General features: G+C 50.8%; 5 protein-coding genes across 5 annotated transcripts; 3 read left to right on the top strand and 2 right to left on the bottom strand.

Moving 5' to 3' along the window:
* Positions 1 to 816: 816 nt before the first annotated feature.
* Positions 817 to 5,687, bottom strand: PENARI_c021G02403 (CORVET complex membrane-binding subunit VPS8; the record flags this gene model as incomplete). Its single annotated transcript, XM_022635170.1, has 3 exons — positions 817 to 4,859; positions 4,910 to 5,342; positions 5,394 to 5,687. 3 exons carry the CDS (start codon positions 5,685 to 5,687, stop codon positions 817 to 819), a joined length of 4,770 nt encoding a protein of 1,589 aa, XP_022484867.1.
* Positions 5,688 to 6,885: 1,198 nt separating this feature from the next.
* PENARI_c021G12355 (uncharacterized protein) lies at positions 6,886 to 7,986 on the top strand (the record flags this gene model as incomplete). Its single annotated transcript, XM_022635293.1, has 2 exons — positions 6,886 to 7,531; positions 7,625 to 7,986. The coding sequence occupies 2 exons, from the start codon at positions 6,886 to 6,888 to the stop codon at positions 7,984 to 7,986; spliced, it is 1,008 nt and encodes a 335-aa protein (XP_022484848.1).
* Positions 7,987 to 8,314: 328 nt separating this feature from the next.
* PENARI_c021G10667 (DEAD/DEAH box helicase) lies at positions 8,315 to 11,600 on the bottom strand (the record flags this gene model as incomplete). The annotated part of the gene is made up of 9 exons (XM_022635269.1): positions 8,315 to 8,346; positions 8,406 to 8,520; positions 8,597 to 9,017; positions 9,096 to 9,542; positions 9,591 to 9,752; positions 9,804 to 9,975; positions 10,029 to 10,497; positions 10,545 to 10,727; positions 10,785 to 11,600. The coding sequence occupies 9 exons, from the start codon at positions 11,598 to 11,600 to the stop codon at positions 8,315 to 8,317; spliced, it is 2,817 nt and encodes a 938-aa protein (XP_022484894.1).
* A 2,026-nt stretch (positions 11,601 to 13,626) lies between these two features.
* PENARI_c021G06473 (DNA-binding E3 ubiquitin-protein ligase SNT2) lies at positions 13,627 to 18,496 on the top strand (the record flags this gene model as incomplete). The annotated part of the gene is made up of 2 exons (XM_022635221.1): positions 13,627 to 14,149; positions 14,229 to 18,496. 2 exons carry the CDS (start codon positions 13,627 to 13,629, stop codon positions 18,494 to 18,496), a joined length of 4,791 nt encoding a protein of 1,596 aa, XP_022484910.1.
* Positions 18,497 to 20,245: 1,749 nt separating this feature from the next.
* On the top strand, positions 20,246 to 21,615 carry PENARI_c021G01131 (NAD(P)H-quinone oxidoreductase; the record flags this gene model as incomplete). Its single annotated transcript, XM_022635149.1, has 4 exons — positions 20,246 to 20,270; positions 20,477 to 20,743; positions 20,832 to 20,923; positions 20,989 to 21,615. The coding sequence occupies 4 exons, from the start codon at positions 20,246 to 20,248 to the stop codon at positions 21,613 to 21,615; spliced, it is 1,011 nt and encodes a 336-aa protein (XP_022484964.1).
* Between the last annotated feature and the right edge of the window lie 1,170 nt (positions 21,616 to 22,785).

Below are 22,785 nucleotides of genomic sequence, written 5' to 3'. Positions count from 1 at the left end.
GCTGATCTACTACGGCAAGTAACTTCAGCCGTTGTCACACTGCAACGACACATGTATAAGACAGGTGCGGAAGACACATACCCTACAGCCAGTTCGAAATCACGAAGAAAGATAGAGTTAGCCAGGTACAGGGCCCAATGTATCAGAAGACGATCCCTCTACATCTGAAACAGTATCAGCCCCCTCTGATATCCTCGTCAGACACGTACAATTACCCCCTTCGGTCAAGCGCCAGTAGATCACTACCTAGCAAGATACGGCAGAAGACCCTCTCAGTCCACCTCGCCCGAAACCAGATATATGCGGTCGCAGGTATATTAAAAAGGGTGTTGTGTGCCATGTGCACCGGTGACCAGCAGAGAATGGGGGCTGAGGCCGAGGCTGGGAATGAGACTGGGGAGGTCGGAGGTACTGGAATGAGTAACTTATCCCTAGTAGGTTATCAGCTGACACCCCAGGATGTTCAGATGTCCGGAGGTCCGGATGTCCAGAGTGTACATGTACATTGCCAAAACAGTTGAAATGTCCATTGCAATGAAGCGAGCTGAGAACCTGGTTACAAAGAACAGTTGAGACATCGCTTTCTGACGTTATGCGACACTACATGTACATGTACAGATACGATCACGGAAGACGGAAGACAGAAGAAAGAACGCTCAAATGCAATTGCAGGGATACATCCCAGCTAGAAACAAAGAAAATAGCAGCGGGCTATACATACAAGATAATTCACCATGGATATCCCCGACAGCTAAAATAATAATCATAATCTCCACTCAGTATAGTTACTGTAAGGAAGTCATGCCAGCGCGGCTGCTATGTACATGCCGGACAGAACATCTCGGGCCCTGACCAGTCGGGCGAATGGTCACGCCGAAAGGTTTCAGTGGAGACGCGGGTGCGGGCGCGGGCGCTGACTGCATCTAGAACACACTGTCTATGGTAGAGGTGTCGACAAGAGAAGACGACGACCGGTGCCAAGGGTGTGTTTCCTCCGACCGACCCATTCGGAGGCCCAGTCCCTGGTTCGGCTGCAGGGTTCGAGTTGGCATGCTCGGCGTCATCATGTCCGTCGCCGCGATGGGCGAGTGCATGCGCTGCTGCCGCGCGATCGAGATGGGACGGATGACCGGTGCCCACGACGGCGGCCTTGCCCTTGCCCCTCTCGTCCGGGTTGTAAGCATCCTCGTGCCGCTTGGCGATGCGGCGCTGGTGAGCTTCGGATTGCTTCACTTGCCACGCGGACCAGTGCGCGTCGCCGACGCTGGGGCCCCAGATGCGTTGGCGGCAGATCTCGCAGACGTGGCCGCGGGGTCGCCAGCCTTGTTGGCGGAGGCGGGTGACTTCATCCACATGGACGAAGAGGTCGCGGTCTAGCATGCCGTTGGCGAGGGTCAGGAGGGATTTCTCGTAGGAATAAGCGGAGAAGATGGAGGCTAGGACGGCGCGGAGTTCGAGGAGAGAGGGGGACCAGGTTGCGGCGCGGGTGAGGAATGCGCGCAGGATGCGGAGGAAGGACATGTCTGTTCGTTCGGAGGTTGAAGAGCCTGCTTTGACGGTGCTGGCTAGAAGGGCTGTAAAGACTTGTTGGACGAGGGATCGGAAGAAGGTCGTTAAACGGCCGCTTTCGCCGCCCAGGGAGGTGGTGGGTTGGGAGGCGACGGTGATTTGAGTGTTGTTTCCCTGCATGAAGGCAAAGACGTTGCTTGCGATGCGGACGACGGCTTCGATGTGGTCGAGCCAGAGGGTTTCATCGAATGCTAGAGGGTGGTCGAGGGCTGCCGCGCCGCGTTTGCCGTTTGTGCTGCCAATTCGTGACTGCTTGGTGGTCTTGCTTTGACCCTGGCAAAGCCAGGTTCCGACGCCTGCATACTTGCTGAGAGACTCAATAAGGTCGTCGATTGCCTCGGCTGTGCTCGCTGAGTCGGGGCTGTCGCGGACGCTCTGGAGGATACCGACCAGGCCGGATTCGAGGATGCTGAGATGTGAAACGAGACGGTCAAGCGCCTCGCGCACTTGGCCTTGTCGAGCGAGTAGAATGACAGCGGCATCAATGGCGCCGCTCTCTTCTATAGCAGGGAGCAGCTCTTCTAGGTGGATGTCGCCAACGCGCAGTCCGTCAACGTAATCCGCGACGTGGGTGGGGTTGTATCTGCACAGGAGCTGCACATAGCGCTCGATCATCCAGTTCTCGACAGATGACGCTGCACGAGTTTCTGTACTCTGAGCGTGCGGCTCAACCAGTACCAGCAAGTAGTGATACTGATTCTGGGGATCGTCTTCTAAAACCCGCAAAAACGTAGAGTGGGTTTCAGGAGCCAGCTCTTGCATTGTTTGGGCAGTGAGCGTCACATCAATTGAAACAATATCTCGAGCGCGCTGTTTCACCACATCCACCACATCTCGTCTCGACTTTGTGCCGAGCCCGGATCCTGAGCGAAGACAGTCATGCAGACAAGTAAAGATGGCCGCACGATCGTTCGGATCCTCGAGGTAGGTCAGGATCAACTGAGAGTATTGTTTCTCGGATCGATATGTCGACTTGAGAATGCGGAAAAAGTGTGCTTCCTTGAAGAGGGGGATCATGCTCTGGATATCGGGTGGGTGGTAGAAGGACAGCAGATACTCTGCACTCAATTCACAGTCGTCCGCCATATCCGGTTCGGGATACTGGCAGACACGCACCAGAACCTGGTGCAGAGTCGTGCCTGAAAGGAGAATATACTGGGGGTATTTGGGAAGATTGCGCGCAACAAACATGTCCAGGTAAATGGTATCAAAAGGAGTGAAGAACTCGGCCGTCATAACTTGGAGCAAAATGCTGATCAGGTACTGTCGATTGATCGACACTCCGGTAGGCGCCTCCTCGTTCTCAGACTCGTTCAGGAAGCTGTCCTCGAAAGCTTCGTTGAGCATGCTCATGAAGCTAGAGGTATCAAACTTGAGCATGGCCCGAAGTTGGGAAAATGAATCTGCGGTATCGCCAGACGTACCAGATCCGTGACCTGAGAAGAGATATTGGTACAATTCGGTTTTGGCACGCGAGGCTTCGGCTTCGTCCATATCATCACCGGTGGGATAGATGCGACCTGTCAAGATGAAAGACAGATAGGGGAACATTTTCATCGCATTGTTTTGCCGTCTCATTTCGATCGCATAGTCCCCGTTGACCAAAGGCTCGATTTGTGTCGGGATTTGACGTAGCAGCTCCTCCAATGGTCCCACGTAATCCATCAAACAGCGATTCCACACATATATAAAGGCATCATACAGATTATGCTGCTTGCACAACGTCGTAACCTGGTCAATGTCCATTGTGGTAGTATCCAGAAGACAGATAATCTCCTCCAGACGACCAGCCGAGTGGGTTCCAATGAAATGGTTGATCAAGGCTTTGACCGCAGTGGGAGGTAGCGATCGCAGCGTTCCATCGACGATACGAGGTTCAAGGGCATCCAGGAAGATTCCCACTGAGTCTTGCTCTTCATACCAGTTAAAGACTTCTTCCCAGAGGAACTCCTCATCCGCCATGTGGATACAAGCCGCAATGGAAACCTCTGCTAGTTCCGCCAGCTCCTGGTTATCCAGTCGAGCACTGTTCGCCTCAGCGTTTCGACCGAAAGCATACTTGAGGGATGCAGAGATCATCTCTAAAAGCTTTTCTTGCACAATAGGCTGTCTCATAGCATCCTCTTCGGGAAGCCCAACCGTCAGCTTCTCCGCATTTCCTGTGTAGTAAGATGTTGCCAAACGAATAGCCCCAATAAAGTCACCCGCCTCCATCAACGCCAGCAGTCGGTCGGCCCAATTGGATAGATTGCCAACCAAGGCTTCGCTGTAACCTAGCAAAAACAAGCGACCTTTATAGGAGCGGAAACTCATATAGAAAGCATCAGCTACAACCCCATGCATGGACTCATCTTCTTCGTCAAGCTGCTCCACTAGCGTATGGAGCTGTGAGGAGAAAAGATCGGCGTGGTAGATGTGTCGATTGGCCAGATCGATGGAATCCGTCACATGCATGGAATAATCCTCAATGATTAGCAGTCGCTGCGTGATCGTGAACACGGCAAGCACCGACCGACTGAGCCACTGGACTGCTACAATGGCTTCGTCTGCCTTCCATCTACTGCGCGCTTGGAAGACAAGGCTAGGACGTCTGTCTCGGTCCACAGGTTCATCTGTCTTCGCTTCCGTGACTTCAAGCACTGTTAACACATTTGACCAGCAGTAGACCAGCTTTGTATTTGAAGTCTGGCTATCTTTGCCCTTCAATCGAATGGCTGGGAACCATGCCAAAGCTCCAGTCATGGCACTGTGTGCCGGTACTTCTTTTGGTCGTGGTGCCTTGTATTGCGTTTGCGCCACTGGTGTAGTGGACACGATGACCAAAAGATAGGGGGTCAGCATAGCAACAAGGCCCAAAGAATCAGTGGGCTGTTCCACATTGCCGAGCGGCAGGGGAGAGAAAGCGAGGACCGAGCTGGGCTTTCGTCGCCGTGTTTCCTCTAACGAAGGTTGAGGGTATCGACCCAGAATTCGGGTCGTTTTTACTGTCCGTCCTACTGCGCCCATTCCTCTTGTTGCCAAGTGCGAAAACGCCATGCCCCGTGTGTCAGCCGACACAAGTGCAGTTCGTCTGGTGCCGAGGAATCCTATGTGGATGACCCCAGAACCCGAAAGATGGCCATCAGATATCCGAGTCTCTACCTGTTTGGCTGGAATTGGCGGGATGTGAATGAATGGCCGCGCTGAGCGGGAGATTTCCCATGTAAAGATGTCGCCCGAGTCATGGCCTCCTGCAACCGTGGTGTGGTCCGCAGAGAGTGCTAGAGAAGTAACAGCTCCGCATTCAACAGCTAAGATTGTCAGCATAATGCGCCATCGGTGTAAATAGCATTTGACAAACCTGGTGTGCCCGTTCCAATGATAGTCTTCAAGCTTTGTTGATAGTCGAACACAAGTATAATGCCCTTGGATGTACCAATGACAATCGACGTAGATACAGCTAGACAAGTCGGCCGTCCGAAGTTGCGCTTCCCAATTTCCGAAAATGCCTGCCCGGTGATCTTCCGCAACTTTGTCCATCGCACGACATCCCAAGGCCCCTGGAGCGGTTCGGTTTCCGTTTCTGGTGTCGGGGAAACCTGGCTGGTGATTGAGGATTGCCGTGAGTGTAGATGCGCTAAAAATGGCGAGCCAGACCTAGACACACTCTGCGGCGAAGATGACAGTCGGGACTGGAAGCGAAGGTCGAACGGACGACGGGCCGGGCTTGGGCTGACTAGCGGAGACCCTCGGAGAGCCAGAGCACTGCTGCTCACGGAAGACGGGACAGAGCCCTATAATTAATCAGCTTGCTATACAAGTTGCGCGCCGACCGTGTCACTGACATGTAAGGATGGGGAATCGTCTGGGGTTGACCCTGTTCCATCCGCGCTCCTTGATCGAGCCCATTCCGCATTTCGGGGTGGAGGAGTTTCTGGAAGATACGGATCTGCTGGTTCCACCGTCTTCTCGACATCCTGGTCCTCCGCATCATCTAACGTATTCAATTCGTCCTCCGCCGGTTCCTGCGGGGAAGGTAAGGCGTAGTCGAGGGCGTCATGGTCGGGTTGTTGGGGATCGTCTTCCTGGCCCAGGTCAAGCTCATCCTCACGCGACCAACCCTCACTGCCCTCAGCCATCGAGCTCATGAGCGAGATCTCCGAATGACCATTGCTCCGTTGTTTAGCTAGGGTGGAGTCGAGGGCGAACCAGCGGTGCGGTGATGCGGCGATGCGGTGATATGCGGGGAGATCAGCAATTAACTGAAGTTGCGAGAGGAAGGTAGGTAGGTATATGAGAGTTCGGAGGATGTGTTGAGCTTGACGTGTCAAGGAACGGTGGAGATGATGTTCCGATGGATCAGGACCGTTTTAGGGGAACTCCAGCCACAGGTGGCTGTCAGGGACATCCGCTCTCCGAGATATTCTACTTGACTTACAACTACCTGTTACTTAGTGGTACTTGATATGTTTTATTCTCCTTTGTTTATTCAATTTGCAGGTCCAGTATACTGTGTCAATCTCCAATGAACATACTCTCTCCGCCCGTGTGGATCGCGATAGAGCTATCAATATCATTCTAACACCTCCACCAGAACAGTATATTGCACAATTTTACATGATACATGTGCTATACTAATGGAAAATCAGTTGTTTAATGAGAAGACGAACGGCTTCCACTGACTATCTTTACAGATCTGACCAGAACATCAAGTACTCATCAGTTTACACAACTGCCCCAAGCTGATATTTTCACACGTTCTTCGTGATCCAGACGAATCTTTATATGACTAGGCAATATATATCTCTACAGCTATCAACACAAACTCTCTCATACCCCTGACTTGAGGTCCTACCACAGGGGCCATTCCTAGCGGGGTCACCAAATGCAACATGGCGGAACTAGCTCGATCACTTGCATGAAGGGAGAACCCCCGAGATTGAATCACAATCAGGCCCGGAGACACCACTAAGCCTTGAGAGACGACTTCGACTCTTTTATTGGTGCGGGGCTGTGGTTACATCGGTCACAAGAGACCGAGATGATATTCATGCCCTATCACCAACCATGAACCTGACATGAGACACGATGGTCAGTCGGGTCTGTTTTTCTGTCGAATTTCTCATTTGGTCAGGGATCGACATGTGGAATGTTGCCAGCATGGACTTATCACCTTCTTCGCGGGGGCAGCGGGCTCTTTGGCGTGACCGATGACTGCTACTTATTGATCACGATGGATGCGATACTGTGACAGGGGTGGCAGTGAATAAAGGCGTCGAGTAGCGCTCTTTTCGCTCTGGCCGCAGGACCAACAGTCAAAACGCGCACCTAGCTACGATGGCTCCGAAACACCAGGGACTGACGCGAGCACTGCTCAGCACGATCCTATTTCTCCAGCCTGTGCTGTCAGTGCCAGGAACAGGAACACTGCTACCACGAGCATCGCCATCCTCGTCGGTATCTAAATCTACGCCGACCCCGTCGGTATCAATGTCAACCCTAGCCACCGCAACAACTTGCAACGGCCACTCAGAGTATTGCACGAGATCCTACTCAAACATCACCTTCGTCGGCTCGCACGACTCACCCTTCGTCGGACCCCTCCCCCAACAAAACCAGAATATCGACGTAACAGCCCAGCTGGACATGGGGATCCGATACCTACAAGCACAAACACACCATTCAGTCTTCGACAAGAAGACCCTCGAGCTTTGCCATACCTCTTGTTTCCTCGAAGATGCAGGAACACTCAAATCATTCCTGGAAACAGTGAAAAAGTGGCTAGACGCAAACCCAAACGAAGTCGTCACGCTCCTCCTAACAAACGGAGACTCAGTAGCGATCAGCGAGTTCGGCGATACATTCTCTAGCAGCGGTATCAACAACTATGCATACACCCCCTCCGCAAACCCGCTCTCGATATCTGACTGGCCAACACTGGGAGAATTGATTTCAAGCGGCAAGAGACTAGTAGTGTTCCTGGGTATGTTACATCTAGTCATACCAACAATTACACTCTCAAACACAACTTCCAGGGCTAAATCATAAGACCATGCTAATCCCTGAATAATAACAGACTACGGCGCCGATACATCCAAGGTAAACTACATCCTCGACGAATTCAGCTACTACTTCGAAACCCCCTACGACGTAACAGACTCGACCTTCTCGAGCTGTAAAATCGACCGACCATCCGGCGCCTCGGCTACAGGCCGCATGTATGTCGTCAACCATTTCCTGGATGTCGATATTCTGGGCGTGTTGATTCCGGACCGTGATAAGGCTGATGCTACCAATGCCGCTACGGGTGAGGGTAGTATTGGTGCGCAGGCGACTTTGTGTGAGGGGTTGTATAATCGTGCGCCGCATGTGCTTTTGGCGGATTTTGTGGATAAGGGGGATGTTATTTTAGCGCAGAATGCTTTGAATGGGTTTTAGGTCGGTTGTGGTTGTGGTGGCTGGTGGGATATATATAGTCGTAACCTGGGTGGGGTGAATACATAGTTCTGGCTTAGTATCAGTATATTTCGAATATCTACACTATTACGAAGCCATGAATTTAAACCGTTACAGCTAGAACGATCTACGTATCAAAGATATGTGTATAGAAGAACAGGGTTGAGACCTCAGTGTCCATAATCGGATGCAATTCACAACCTAAAGTCCAGTCCAAACATATAGGCAAAGTCAATGGTATCCAAATGTCAATGCTATCCATATCGCTCCTAGTATGCAAGGTTCCAAAATCCGAGCAAAAAGCCAACACTCAATCTTCCAATTCGACCTCCGTTTCCCGATCTAGATCGACAACATCAGCACACATCCATATCAACATGCATAACCAAACAAATACTCACCCCAGATCTTATTAGCATGAGAAATAATAGTCTCAGCCTTAACCATCAATTTCGCCGCATAGCGCTCCGATTCAGCAGGCGAGAGCTGATTCTTCTGCGCCTTACGAGGATTAACCTAACCCCGAAACTAAAATCAGCACCAGATCAAATCATCAAAGCCCACTATACCGAACCAAAGCAGTTGAACTTACCATCATAAGAATAGGCACCAAATCCTTAGCCTCAGCCTCAGCCAAAGCCCTCAAATTCCTAAACCCATTCTCCCGAAGCAATCTTGCCGTCCAACTCTTAACAAAAGTCACCTGAGCCATCTCCAGCAGGTCCGCACGCGCACCTGCCTCCAGCCTGTCACGCATATGATCCAGAACGGCCGCCATCATACCCCAATTCATGCGCTGGCAGAATTTGACGATTCCCGCTGCGAAGCCGTGGCATTGTTGGGCGAGGGTTTGGACTGTACCGCGGGTGATTTTGTAGCGTGATGCTATCGTCGAGAGGGGGGTTTCGTTGCTTAGATCGCGGAGTTGGAAGGCTGCGTAGGCGCGGCGGTAGATGTGGGCTGCTTTTATTTGGGTTGGGTTTGTTTCTTTTAGGGAGGCGCCGGATTGGACCCTGGGTTGATGGTTAGTATGGGTTGTATGGGTTTGAGGAGGTACTATAGAGGGAGGGAAGGGATCGGGGGATTGGTACATTGTATTCACGAAGCCGGGTTGAACGCCGACGAATTGTAGGGCTCGGAGACCGCTCTCGTCTAGTCTGTCTAGCTGGTCTCGGAAGATTTGCCAGTCGATTGGTGTGTTCATTGCTGCTTGGAGGGGGGTGAACATGTAGAAGATGTGCATGTCGCCGTCCATGACGAAGGCTTGTAAGGCTCGCTTTAATTCTTCGTGGATGAATAGCCCATCTTCGGGGGAAAAGGCAGAGGCCACGATTGCCTGTCCTAATGGTGTGGATCCGTATGATTCATCTTCTCGGAAGATGATGAGTTCTTCATCAACCAATTCCTGAAGTGCAGATTTCATAATGGCGTATGCAAGTTTTTTGTCCACGGTTCGGCAAAGGAGCGTGCATCGAACGTATTCTTTGATTGCGTCGCAGCCTGATACCAGTCCTGTTGCTATGGCTTCCAACAGGGCCCTTCCAAGATGTGAGTAAAATATCAAAGGCCAAAGAAGCGAGACATACCTCTTTAGACCTCTTTTCTCTGGTGCCAAGCAGCTTTCGATGGCAGGCATGTCAGCATCCAACAGGTCGCATACGGCTTGCATGTCGGCTTTAACGCATATCAAATAGGTCTCGCCGGTTTCGTCCTTGCCTTTGCGTCCCGCACGTCCACACATCTGTCGACTGTTTCTGTCAACTTCCTGTAATTAACTTAAAGGAAAAGGTGGCTCATACAACATTGCCGGGCCTACTAGCTCACGGCCCATTCGTGCCCCGTTGATAATGACTCGTCTTGCGGGAAGATTTACTCCAGCAGCAAGACTACATGTGGCTACGAGGACTCTCAGTACGCCCTGATCATATGCCTGTGCAATAAGTTCACGCTCTTCCGTTGTCATACCGGCATCTAAAGAAAGGTAAGTAAAATTTGCGTTTGATCCTGGATGATGGGATACTCACTGTGAAACCCGGTTCCTCTGGGAATTGTAGTCTCAAGAACTGGATCTAGGCCACATGCAAGGCTCCGCAGCTCAGCAAGAAGATCCAGTCGTTTGTTCATTTCATCTGGTTCTGCTGGCGGCATTGCTTCACCGATGGTAGCAGCTTGGTTTTGGCACGCTTGGCGACTGCCACAAAATACCAATACACCGAAGCCTGCGGCTGCAGTTTCGACTGCCAAAGCTACCATGGCATTCGTAGCTGAGTTACTGAGCTGTCTAAAACTGGAAGGTTCAATGACTCGGTGTGGAGGGATGGTATCAGTCACGGACGCAGCAGCAGTCAGCTTGGATGCTGTTTGGAAAAGCTGTCTTGATGTTGCAGCTGGGTAGATGGCATTCTCGTAGACTAGGTATTCGTCGATGGGAATTGGTCTGTACGTGGAGATGTAGAATTTGGCGTTCATCCACTCCGCCAACATTTCAGTGTTCTATAATCCAGTTAGGAAAGTCATCCCTAATGGGAATATGCACATACAGAGAGTGTGGCACTCATGCCAACTATTTGGATATCCTGCTGGAGCAATAACAGCTTGGTAACCATGAGTTCCAAGAGATATCCTCGATGCTCATCATCGAGCATATGTAACTCGTCAAGAACCACGACTCCCAGATCACCAATGCTACACTCCTCGATTGCAGTGTTTATCAACGAGTTAGCCTAGGTAGAAAAGATCATCAGAATTCCGCAGCAACACCTGTCACAAAGCATACACACCTTTTCTATCGTACAAACAGCAATATCAGTATCAGCCCAAGTAGCCGTCGTCCGGCTTCCACCAAAGAATCCGGTAACGCGGATATTTTTCTGAGCACGCTTCCATCGCCTGCGAGGAAACGAAGAGTCGTCATCTTCTTCTTCTGGAATGTTTTTCTCCACATCTTGCACAATTCGCCTCATCCACTTCAGCTTCTCTTGAACCAAAGCGACGTAAGGCAAAACGAGGAGTGCTTTGCGCGTTGGATTCTCAATGATCCGCTTCAAGAGCAACACATCCGCAACGAGCGACTTGCCTCCACCCGTCGGAGCAGTGTAAACCAAGTGTCGTTCACCACAGAGCAGACCTTTCGCCAGTAAACATGATGCCTGCCACGGGTAGATACTGGAGACGCCCAATGCGGCAAAATTGGCAGTAAGGGATTGCGGCAGACCATACTTCGGATTCGAGAGTGATAGCAGGGGGTTTTGACTAGATCCCGGGGCAGAAGTACTCGCACCCCTCTTTTTCTCTTCATCTGGTGATGTCTCACCCGCGCCTGCGCCGAGATGGATCTTGCTGGCGGTAAAGCGATTCGCGGGGGCGGTTAGTAAAGCCCGCGCTGATTCCCACGGGGAATCCACCAAGATGTCAGCATTGGCATTTTGGCCGTGCCCAAAACCGGTCGCTTGCTTGACGACTGGACCTGGATTGAGGTCGGGAGTCTGCTCGATTTCTGGTGGTCGCTTATGGCCTGCCACAGGCGCTAACTGATATCCTCGGGCGATATCAATCGTGGTCTGGAATCCGCGCGACTGGATGGCCGATGTTGACATGCCTGAAACATCGGTCCATAAGAGAGATGTATTTCACTCTTTTGTTGGTTATTTGTTATTGTCGTCACGGGTGTTGAATCCGGCCTGAGGCAGGAGAGTTAGTCAGCCGAGCTAATCCGGACATCGGCAGTGTTCCTGTTCCTGGATCGGAGATGTGATTCTTTCTATGTTCAACCCCTTGCACGAGATTTCCCCGTAGCAATAATCGCACCAAGACACCCCTACGGCTATTAGCTCTTAAAGCTAGGCTACAAATTTGAGACTCATTGTAGCCTGAAACGAGTGCACGTCTACATATCTATTCGGGACAACAAATGCCTAAGTGGGATCTGAACAATCTGCGCAACGTTGTGTTCTACCTAGTCTAGACATCTCGAACAGGCAGCAGTACTCCGTTGTACTGTAATCCGGAACACATGTTCTAAAAAATGGATCCAAAAATGGACAAATTCTGAGACCCGGTGGAGGGCGTCATAACGACTGTATCATGAGTCGCGTACCACCTATTTCATGCACGGTGTGGAATGTGATATGCCCTATGCCGAAGGAATTAATGGACTTATCTGAATAGCGAGTATACTCCATTGTCTATACAGTCAATATAATCGGCCTCAATCCACCACAATCGGACCGTGGACGGAGCATGCCGGCATAGGTGGCAACGGAAGTAAATCGGCGTCATTGGATGTTCAATTACCGGTATTGTCTCGGTATTGATCGACGTGAAATTATATCTGCACTTCGACTCTACGCTTGCTCTCGGAGTGTTCTGTTCTAGGTCGCATGGAACTTTTTACATTCCTGGATCTCTACTCTGTAGTTTTATAACTCATGTCCTTGGGCAACTGATGGGCAACTTATACTTGATGGTTCCTGGTGTTTCGGATAATGTTGTAGGGGTTTGATACTTTGCCAACGCATATGTTCTGATTCGTCCCTACAATATTCACTTTGCCAACCGAGCTTCGACCGAGCTCTAGCCCACAAAAAGTATGCCCATTGACTTGTATCTGACCCGTTGGCTTGGATCTGACTCGACCTTTCTCCCTGATCATCCTAATCCCTCGATCCCCCCATGTTGGCTCTTTGATTCCTGTTTGAATGTTGACTAGCCACACGTTCCCTTGCTTCTGTGTAATAATGCCGGACTATACCGGTGAATGAGGCAATATAAGTCTTCGTAGACTAGGATCCACTATGCGCAAAGGACTGGGATTAGACACAAGGGGCCAGAGTATCAAAATCAAAATCCCGGGCAGACGTGTTTGGTCGTACAGGATCAAGCTGTAATTTTCATACCAATATCGAAGTCGGGGAATGCTCTCTTCTCTTTCTATGCGCATACGTGACAACATTCCCAGGTCACGAGTTAGAGACCGTTAGACGTTGGAAGCAAGTTGAGGATCCGTCATATTAACATATCGGGACTAGGGGCCATCCTTGACTTTCCCACAGTTCTTCTCTTCTTTTCCCCCTTCCCCCCCGTATATCCATCTCCACTCCCGACCCATCTTCCCTTCTACATACTCTTCCCTACGTTCTTCTCTCTACACTCTACTCGCACTTTCACACTCCCACTACCCCTTCCACTCCACTCTCCTACTTTACTCTAATTTTCCATCCCCCTTGATATTGTATACTATTCTTCGCGTGCAGATCTTCAGATCTTCCATCTTCTCGTAAGTTTCTCTTTTTCCCAATGGCCCCTATCAACTTGATATCTGTGCTACGCCCTTCACCCCTGCAGAGAGGATAAGATCTGACACGGTCCACTCTTTGTTCCCACTTTCCCTAATTTTTCCTTCTTCCCAACTTCTTCCCTCATTTGATGTTCGCGACACCCGCGCACATTGGATGATCTCCCATATCTGCCCACCCGTATTTCGAGATTTTCGCCCCCCTCGTGTATCTTCTCCTACATACCACCCATTGAACGTATTTGTTCAAGGGATCCTTGAACTAACCCGCCACAGCTCATATATCCCCTTCACGCGTTCAATCCGTGGATGACTAAAGGTCACACTCGATGACCACCCCCAACTCTCCGGAGGCTGTGGCCGATTCGGCCAACGGCTCCGCCACCGCGTATGGCACGCGATCGAGAGGTCGCAATGCGCCGCGGCCCAACTATGCCGAGGATCGTGACCTAGATGCGGACATGGATGCCTCCGCGCCAAAGGCCAAGCGCAACAGCCTGGCACTCACCAATATTGTCAACGGCTCTAATCCCGATGAGAAGACCTCGCTGGCGCAACCACGCAAGAGTCTGACCAATGGCAACGGCGCAAATGGATCGGTAAAAGATGCCATTCCCGGCACTTCATCATTCTCCGCCAGGCCCGATGATGCGAATGGTTCTAATCTGAGAAAACGCAAACAACCCGCCAGCACCCCAAATTCCAGCTCGGCTGCCAAGAAGATTTTCACTGAGCCCCCTGGTGATTCTGATGGGGACTACTTCACCAATATGATGAGCTTCGAAAACTCTGGACCCTATCTCAAGGATGGTCAATTAATAGCTGATGATGGCACCACTCTCGGTCTTAATGGTTTGTTTTCATCTCACTCCTACGGCTTCGCAAAATTAACCATCGCTAGACCATGTTTATTTAATTTGTGAACCGCCAGGTGAACCGTATTATTTGGCTCGAATTATGGAGTTCCTTCCATCCAAAACTAAGCCAAACGGTTTCATTGAGGCATTGAGAGTCAACTGGTACTATCGCCCACGGGACATCCAGCGCCATTCTCCTGACACTCGCTTTGTTTTTGCGTCAATGCACTCTGACACATGTCCTCTATCCTCGTTGCGAGGAAAGTGTGAGATTCGCCATGTGTCAGAAATCGATGACATCAGTTCTTATAAGAAGGCACGCAACAGCTTTTGGTACGACAAGATGTTTGACCGATATATCCATCGAATGTATGATGTTATTCCGACAAAAGATATTATTAATGTTCCCGGCAATGTCAAGAAGGTCCTGGATGAGCGGTGGAAATTCATTCTCGTTGAGATCGGCAAAGGGAAGGAATTGACAGGCGCCGTCAAGACGTGCAAGCGATGTCGTTTATATGCTGCAAATTCGGAATCCGTCGACTGTGCAGTCTGCCACTCAACATATCACATGTATTGCGTACGGCCCGCATTGACCAAGAAACCCGCTCGAGGCTTTGCGTGGGCTTGTGCCGCCTGCAGCCGCGCTCAGGAACGCAAGCTCGAGGCACGCAATACACCTTTGATTAGTGGGGCTCGACCAGACGGCGAGGATGTGGTCATGGAGGAAGAAGAGGAGGAGGACCACCATCATACGAACGGCACTGCGAATGGCAATTCTGACGGCTCTCCCACAGCCGGGGAAGACCCTATGCCCCAGCCTGCGACAGTGGAGCAGATTGCACAGGCGAAAATGTGGCCTTACCGCTACCTGGGTATTCACTGCCGCGTCGAAGATGCCCTTGATTACGACGATCGGATCTACCCCCGTGCAAGCTCACGTTTAGGAACACGACACCAGGCCATGGTCGCAGCTTGGCCAGGGCGTGCAATTGAATACGTGAAGCCTCTGGACTTGAAAAAGAAAGCAAAGGCTGCTGGTGCGAAAAAAGATGGGAAATCCGCTACCCAAGCTGCGCTGGAAGCCGCCAAGCATGAGAGAGCCAACCGACCGAAATGGATTCAAGACGAACCGACAGGCTATATCCACCGTGGAATGGATGAACCAGTTACGATTAACGAAAAGACTGGAAAGCAAGCGCGTACAGCCGAGCCTCTGTTCAAGATGCCGACTTCCGAGCAGATCCCCGCCCGAGGTGAAGACGATGCCCCAGGATCTCATTTGAGCCAGGAGGAACGCGAGAAATTCATCGACGACTACATGCGCCAAGCCAAGGAACTGGCTCCTGGTATTGGTGTCGAGAAGCACAACACCAACTTCCTAGACAAGGCGCTTTCAATTCTCTACGCCGAGAGTTTCAATGTGCAGGCCGCTCTTGCCAAGCTGAAGAAGGTCAACAAGTACAAAGATCTCAAAGAGCCTCATATTCGACCGGATGAACTTAAGCTATTCGAACAGGGTGTCGCCAAGTATGGATCGGAATGGCGCAACATCATGAAGCACGTCAAGACAGTTCCCATTTACCAGATTGTTCGGTTCTATTACATGTGGAAGAAGACCCCCCGCGGTCGGCAGATCTGGGGTAGTTATGAGGGGAGACGCGGCAAGAAGGAGGTCCGACGCCACAGTGTCACCTCATCCAAGCTGGTCGACGACGTGGCTGATGATCATGACGATTCTGCCTTCGACTCGGAGAAAGCGGTTGTTCAGAAGCGTGGATTCCACTGCAAGTTCTGCTCTACTCGCAGCTCGCGACAATGGCGTCGTGCGCCCTTGGTTCCCCCGGGTACCACCATTCCCGCCGAGCCTTCAAACAAGAAGGACAAGGGCCCCCTACTTACTGTGTCACTCTGTCTCCGCTGCGCTTTGCTGTGGCGGAAGTACGGTATCCAATATGAGGACGTTGACGAGGTCGCAAAGAGAATTGCAAACAGCGGCAACAAGTCCTGGCGACGCCGTATCGACGAGGAACTGCTGGCTCAGTTGATTGTCGCCACCGAAACTCCGTTCACTATCAACAGTATCACGGCAACTACCGCGAATCAAATGGGCATCCCGCTCGACTCGAACCCTCGACTGCTGCAGGAGGGCAAGCTCGATCTGACAAAGAAGAAGGCTCGCCCTGAGAAGGACAGCACCGCAACTTCAACTAGGACGTCAGTTGAGCCTATGCCGAAGAAGAAGATGGTCCCCGAAAAGCCGGTGGAAGCTCCACCAATTGTCCCCGATCCACCGAAGGCCAAGACGCTACCATGTGCCATCTGCAACCAAGTTGAACCATCCGGCGAGCAACATCTTTCATGTCGCGATTGTCGTCTAACAGTTCATCGCAATTGCTACGGCGTGCGAGACTCGCGCGCTAGCAACAAATGGCTGTGTGACATGTGTTCTAACGACCGCAGCCCCTCGATCTCTACCAACTATGAGTGTGTTCTATGTCCAGTATCTTGGACTGAGCACGACCTTATGGAGACGCCCAAGAACAACGCCCGGAAGAAGACCGAACGCGACAAGGAGAAGGAGCGCATGGAGAAAGAGATGGTCAACGAGGCTATCAAGCTCTACCGTCAGCGGCAGGAGGCCGTTGGCAAACCCGTTGGCCCACGGGAACCTCTAAAGCGCACTGCAGGAAATAACTGGGCCCACGTGCTTTGCACTCTGTGGACCCCGGAGTTGAAGTATGGTGATGCAGAGGAGCTCGAGCCAGCCGAAGGATTCGGATCTATCCCCAAAGACCGTTGGCGCGAGACATGCAAAATATGCAAGTCCAGCAAGGGCGCTTGTGTCTCCTGTAGCTTTACCGGCTGCAATGGTCACTTCCATGTTGGCTGTGCTTTCCAGGCAAATTACCGGTTCGGCTTTGATGTCACTCCTGTCAAGAGTTCTCGTCGCGACAGCTTGCGAGCTATCCGCCTAGGCGATGAAGTTGGCTCAGCAACACCTGTTGTTTATTGCCCGAACCACAGCGTGTCAGGCACTCTGCATGAAATCGGCGAGCAGACTAGCACTGACCAGCTCAATGCGCTCCAGCTGTTCGCTCAGACATACAAGCAGGCCGATCTTACTCTCACTGGCACCATTCGCAAAGCGGATTACATGCAGCAGTCTGTTCCAGCACCGCAACACCATGGTCACGCTCATGCTGCAAACCGACGAGCCTCGACAAGCATCGTACCCGTCCCCAAGGATACACCCAAGGCCCAACCGGCTCCGAGCGAGGATGCGCCCGAGGATCCAATGGAAATCGACACAGATAACCACGTTGTCCCGCGACGATCTACTGAGGTTGAGACCAACCGAAAGTGTTTCCGCTGTTCAACCGGTTTTAGCCCCAAGTGGTGGACTATTCCAAGACGCCCTGATTACAGACCGCCTATGTCCAACGGAACAGGACATCATCATCCGCACCCGGCCTTTGCTGCCAACGGAGACCATAGCGAACCGACCTACGAATGCCACAAGTGCCATCTGAAGAACCCGGCACCGCCCCCTCCGCCTGCACCTGAACCTTCGCCTGTTCCTCGCCCCTCGCCTTACTCTGAGCAACGTCAACCAATGCCATCCCTTCCCCGTATGTCTGGCCATGCATTTGTGCCGCACCCACACCCACACCCACACCCGCACCCTGCTCCCCCGAGTGGTGTGATTGGGCGACCAATGCCTCCAGCTCACCCGCACAATGGAATTCCTGTATCAGGCTACACCGGGCCATACGAGCGACCCCCGCCTGACAATGGCCTTCGTAACGGCATGTCGTCTCCTTATCCTGTGGCACCTCCACCTCCTCATCACATGAACAACTATCCCCCGCCACCTCATGCCGCAGGACCTCCACCACCACACTATACCAGCGCTGGACCGGGTCCCCCACCGCCTCCTTACTCGGCACACCAGAGCCCATATGGACCCGTACCAGCACGCTCGCCGCATCTCTCACAGCCACCGCCTCGTTCGTACGCGGCCTCCGCGTCTCCTCCGATCGTGCAAGCAACAACGGTTAACCGCTCGCCACAAACCTCACTCAGCGCGCTGAACGGTGGACCGCCACCTCGCATGTACTCTGTCGACCGCGGTCTAGGAGCCCCGTCCCACTCACCGCCGGTGACTCAAGCCCGTCTTGATCCTCGTGGTCCTACCTCTACCCCTCCCACTCGTCCCGAGGATACACCACCCTCTCTTATGGCGGGACCACCCAGCGCCAGCAGACATGCAGGTGTGAATGGCACAAGCGCAGGAACAGGAGCCAGCGCCAGCCCCTCGCTGAAGAACCTCCTCTCATAATGACCCCCCAACGCATGAAGACCTCGGATTCCCTTTCCAGAGCTCTTTATCAACCTGTATGATAGTACCCTATAACTTTCTCTTTCGCTTCTACTGCATCTGCGTGGCACTTTCAGAAAAAAGTCTACACGGGTTTTGCTTTCTTCTTTCCACAAGCTATGTCTTTTTTTTTGTTTTTCATTTACTGATTCCCTCCAGCCCAAAACACCCACGGGTATCCCTCAGCGGGAAATCATCTATTCTCATATCCTGTTTGCTTGTTGTCATGTTTCCGTTCTATTCCATTCTGTCCATTTATTAGTCCCCCTTCCCTTTGTCTTTGTTTCGCTTTCCGTCTTTGTCACTGTTATTCCCCGGCGTCTCTCTGATCTTTGATTTATGGCACTTGGGAAAAGTCCGTGGAGTCTATGCTATAGGTGTGGGATAGGAAAGGAGGCTGATTGATATGATGGAAATGCACGGCTTTTATTTTTATTCTTAAATGCATGGAGTACATTGGATCTGGCCACTTATGATTACCATTTTTTGTTCTTTGTTTATGGCTAGAGAAATTGATTTGCATCGCTATTGATACTCAGATTTAAGTGAGAGGTGTAGACTGTACATGTAGATTGGGTAGCTGTCTGGTGATGTAGTGTATCTACGGCATGCAGAGCCAGTGCCTACATGTACATTCGCTTTCTTCTACATGCAAAAAGATACATATTTATATCCTTCCTCCTCCCCCGTCTCTTATACCTCTTCTTTCCTTCTTCGCAACTTTTTCATTTTTTTCATTTCTCTCCCTCTCTTTTAGTTTCTTCCTCGGGTCTTCCTTCATCAAGGATCTAATATACCATCCTCTGAGCCTTGGACATATCTGTGCTACTATTGGGTGTTCCTAAGATGTTTTACACTGGTGTTCTTTCTGAAAATACACATTGATAAGTGGCAGAAGTCTAAAGAAAAGGACCAAGAGCAATGACTTTCGCTGAACGAGCAAAGCTATTATCAGTTGACTCACTTTCAGCCAGCGAAAAAGTTGTTTTTCACTAATGAACAACTGCTGACAATCAAGGATCGTTTGCCAGCGGGATACAACGGGATCAATATCTTTCCTTCACAGTTACGTCTGCATGAGGCAATGTTTTCTGCATAAGAGACTGAGGACTGTTTTCACACATATCGAAGTCTTCAAAATGGACATATGAGGAGATCTCAGAACAACTAATGGTTGAATCCAAGTCCCGAAAGTGTATGTCATTCACTAGTCTCACCTTCTCTCTTACTGACTTACACTACGTAGGCCTAGCATTTATGGGGCTGCTGACTATGCAGAATTTCCAACGAGACGCCTTATTCATGGAGTCACTTACCTCTATAGATGAACCTTGAACATGTTGGACATTCCCTTCAACTTGCAATCCATATCGATATTTGCTGCAAGGCGCGATTTCAGTTCCAGTGGTGTAGATCTTCAAGGCAGCGTGCCTAAGGGGCCACTGACTCAATTAAAAGCGAAAGTGTTGCCTTGCAGCCGAATGTGCATTCAGAATTACAAATTGCAAATTGCAAAATGCAACAAGAAGGAAAGAAAACCCCGGGTTTCCTGTGCCGATTAACCGCAACGATAGACCTCGGAAGCTGCTGATGACAAATGCCGATTTACAATCGATGAGGTCAGCTCATTGAAGGTCTCCACCAGATTCAAAAAAGTTATAACCTGCAAATCCTGAAGAAAGCTATCTGACATTATCCATTCCACTGAAAATGAGCGAGACCATGCGAGCTATTGGTAAGTGGAAGCGGATGAAGACCTTGGAGCTCTGAAGAAGCTCCCCCACCTGATTTCATCATCGCCGAGCATACAACAACATTGAGCCTACATGCCTCCCACACGATCCTTACACAATCTCTCAGTTTAAAACTCCCTTCTCTTCTTTTGATTTGCCTTTTTGCATTTCACACAGCCATGTCTCACATCCAAGCTAACCACCCCAGGCATCAAGGGCGGCAAAGGCCCCGCAACATCCCTCTTTGTCGACCAGATCGCCAAGCCCACACCAGCAGCCGGCCAAGCCATCGTCAAGATCCATGCATTCGGTTTGAACCGCATGGACCTTCTGCAGCGGGAGGGTCTGTATCCGCTTCCGCCGCAGGCTCCTGAGACCATGGGTGTGGAGTTCTCCGGAGTGATTGAGAGCTTTGGCCCGGACGGGCATGAGGATTTCAAGGTTGGGGATGCAGTGCTCGGCCTTGCATATGGAGGTATGTTTCAATTACCACCCGGGACCAGTGTCTCGGATAGAGGGAAGGGAAGCTCTGATATAGCGATCTGTAATTGACAAATTGATAGGTGCGTACGCAGAGTACATTGCTGTCTCGACCAAGATGCTGGTGCACAAGCCGTCGGAGTTGTCATGGGAGCAAGCAGCCGGTGTTCCAGAAGTAAGCACCGAACAAAGGAAGAGAAGAAGCAATCCTCCACCATCCATGCTAACCAACCCCCCAAGACCTGGATCACAGCCTCGCAAGCCCTCTTCCTAATCGGCGAATTCCAATCCGGCAAAACCGTCCTGTGGCATGCAGGCGCCTCGTCAGTCTCCATCTCAGGCATCCAGCTCGCCAAAGCAGAAGGCGCCAAAGCCATCTACGCAACAGCAGGCTCGCAGGAAAAAATCGACTTCCTTGAAAAAGAACTCGGCGTCACAAAAGCCTTTAACTACAAGACCCAAGACTGGGCCGCCGAGATCCAAAAAGAGACCGGTGGCGCGGGCGTTGACTTAACCGTCGACTTCATCGGCGCGACCTATTTCCAGGGAAATCTGGATGTGGCCGCGCGCGATAGTCGCATAGTGTTATTGGGCTTGATGGGTGGTGGCAAGTTGCCTGATGGGGTTAATATTGCGCCGTTGCTGTATAAGCGGGTGCGTATTGAGGGAAGTACCCTGCGCAGTCGGGATGAGGAGTATCAGCGGAAACTGCGGGATACCCTTGTCGAGCATGCGCTGCCTAAGTTCCGTGATGGGACTTTCAAGGTTTTTGTCGAGAAGGTCTTTCCCTTTGAGAAGATTGAGGAGGCGCATAAATTGCTGGAGAGCAACACTACTAAGGGGAAGATTATTTGTCGGTTTGAGTAGATTTCTATATCATGGATCTACCTAGGTAGTTACTATCTACAGTATCTACAGTTATCTGCAGCCAAGTGCAGCCAAGTGCAGTAAAGCGCAGCAAATGTGGGTCCAGTACTCCGGATATCCACTAATAATCCCTTGTGATGCGTAGGTTTTCCGTCCCACTTAGTCTGCTGAGAGCATTCTGTATATAACGCGTCATATTTGGAGAGTGCCCTCAATAAACTGAGGGTGTTTCAAGTGTCTGAGACGCGACTGTGCCTCTTTTATAGTATACAATATGTAAGGGGATCAACTAGGAAATCTGATCGGCCATTTACATCAGGGGCAAAACGGAGTATTCAGCCGTATACTACCCTATACCTGCAGTAAAGTGTCAAAGTCAAAAGTTGCATATGGCAATCCCTGTATCATCGACATGATTGGAGGGGCTGGCACCCAATCAGAGAGACGTGATCAGCAATTGAACCATGGACTGCAGATGCACCTGGCAAGGATGTAATTGCACAGTACTAGGAATAGGTAGGTATGGTAATTAGAGACAAATTTTATAAGTAACTATAAGTAACTATAAATGACTAAAACCTTAGAAGTGATCAAATATATAAGACTGTAGATATGGCTTGACCATTAGGGCCAACTCGGTTAGAAGTCGATGAGGTCATCCGGATTATCATTGTTCCGCTTTGGCCCCAAATCTTGCCTACATTTGTCGTCTTTGATATTTTATTCTCTCTCTGTATAAAAATGATCTCTAGGTGTACCTAGGTAGTTAAAGTGATATTACTGAGTAAATATCAAGATACTCACTTGGGCATTTCCATATGGGCTGTATCTGCAGGCTCATACTTCCGGTTACAGAATCTGCGCTTACCTAACCCGTGGACCTTCTAGAAAGAAAAAAAGAATGAGAGGCGTCATTTTGGGCCCACTGACTGCGATCGGAGGCTCTGCTGAAGAATGAGATGGGAGAAAATGGATGAAAGGGAAGAATAGATGAAAAGGAAATTATATTGCGTATCTATGTTCCAACTGTACTTCCATTATCGTAGCAATAGGTGGAAATGAAAGTACTTTGTGAACTAGGCTTAGTACTAAGATTACTTGAGGATCATCCCGTCCCGCCCCAAGGCCTTCTGGAAGGAGGAAAGAAGCCCCTTCCCCGTGTTCGCCCCC

This window comes from Penicillium arizonense (assembly GCF_001773325.1).
Source record: "Penicillium arizonense strain CBS 141311 chromosome Unknown PENARI_contig021, whole genome shotgun sequence".
Lineage (NCBI taxonomy): Eukaryota > Fungi > Ascomycota > Eurotiomycetes > Eurotiales > Aspergillaceae > Penicillium > Penicillium arizonense.
This window is presented reverse-complemented; position numbering and strand designations above follow the sequence as displayed.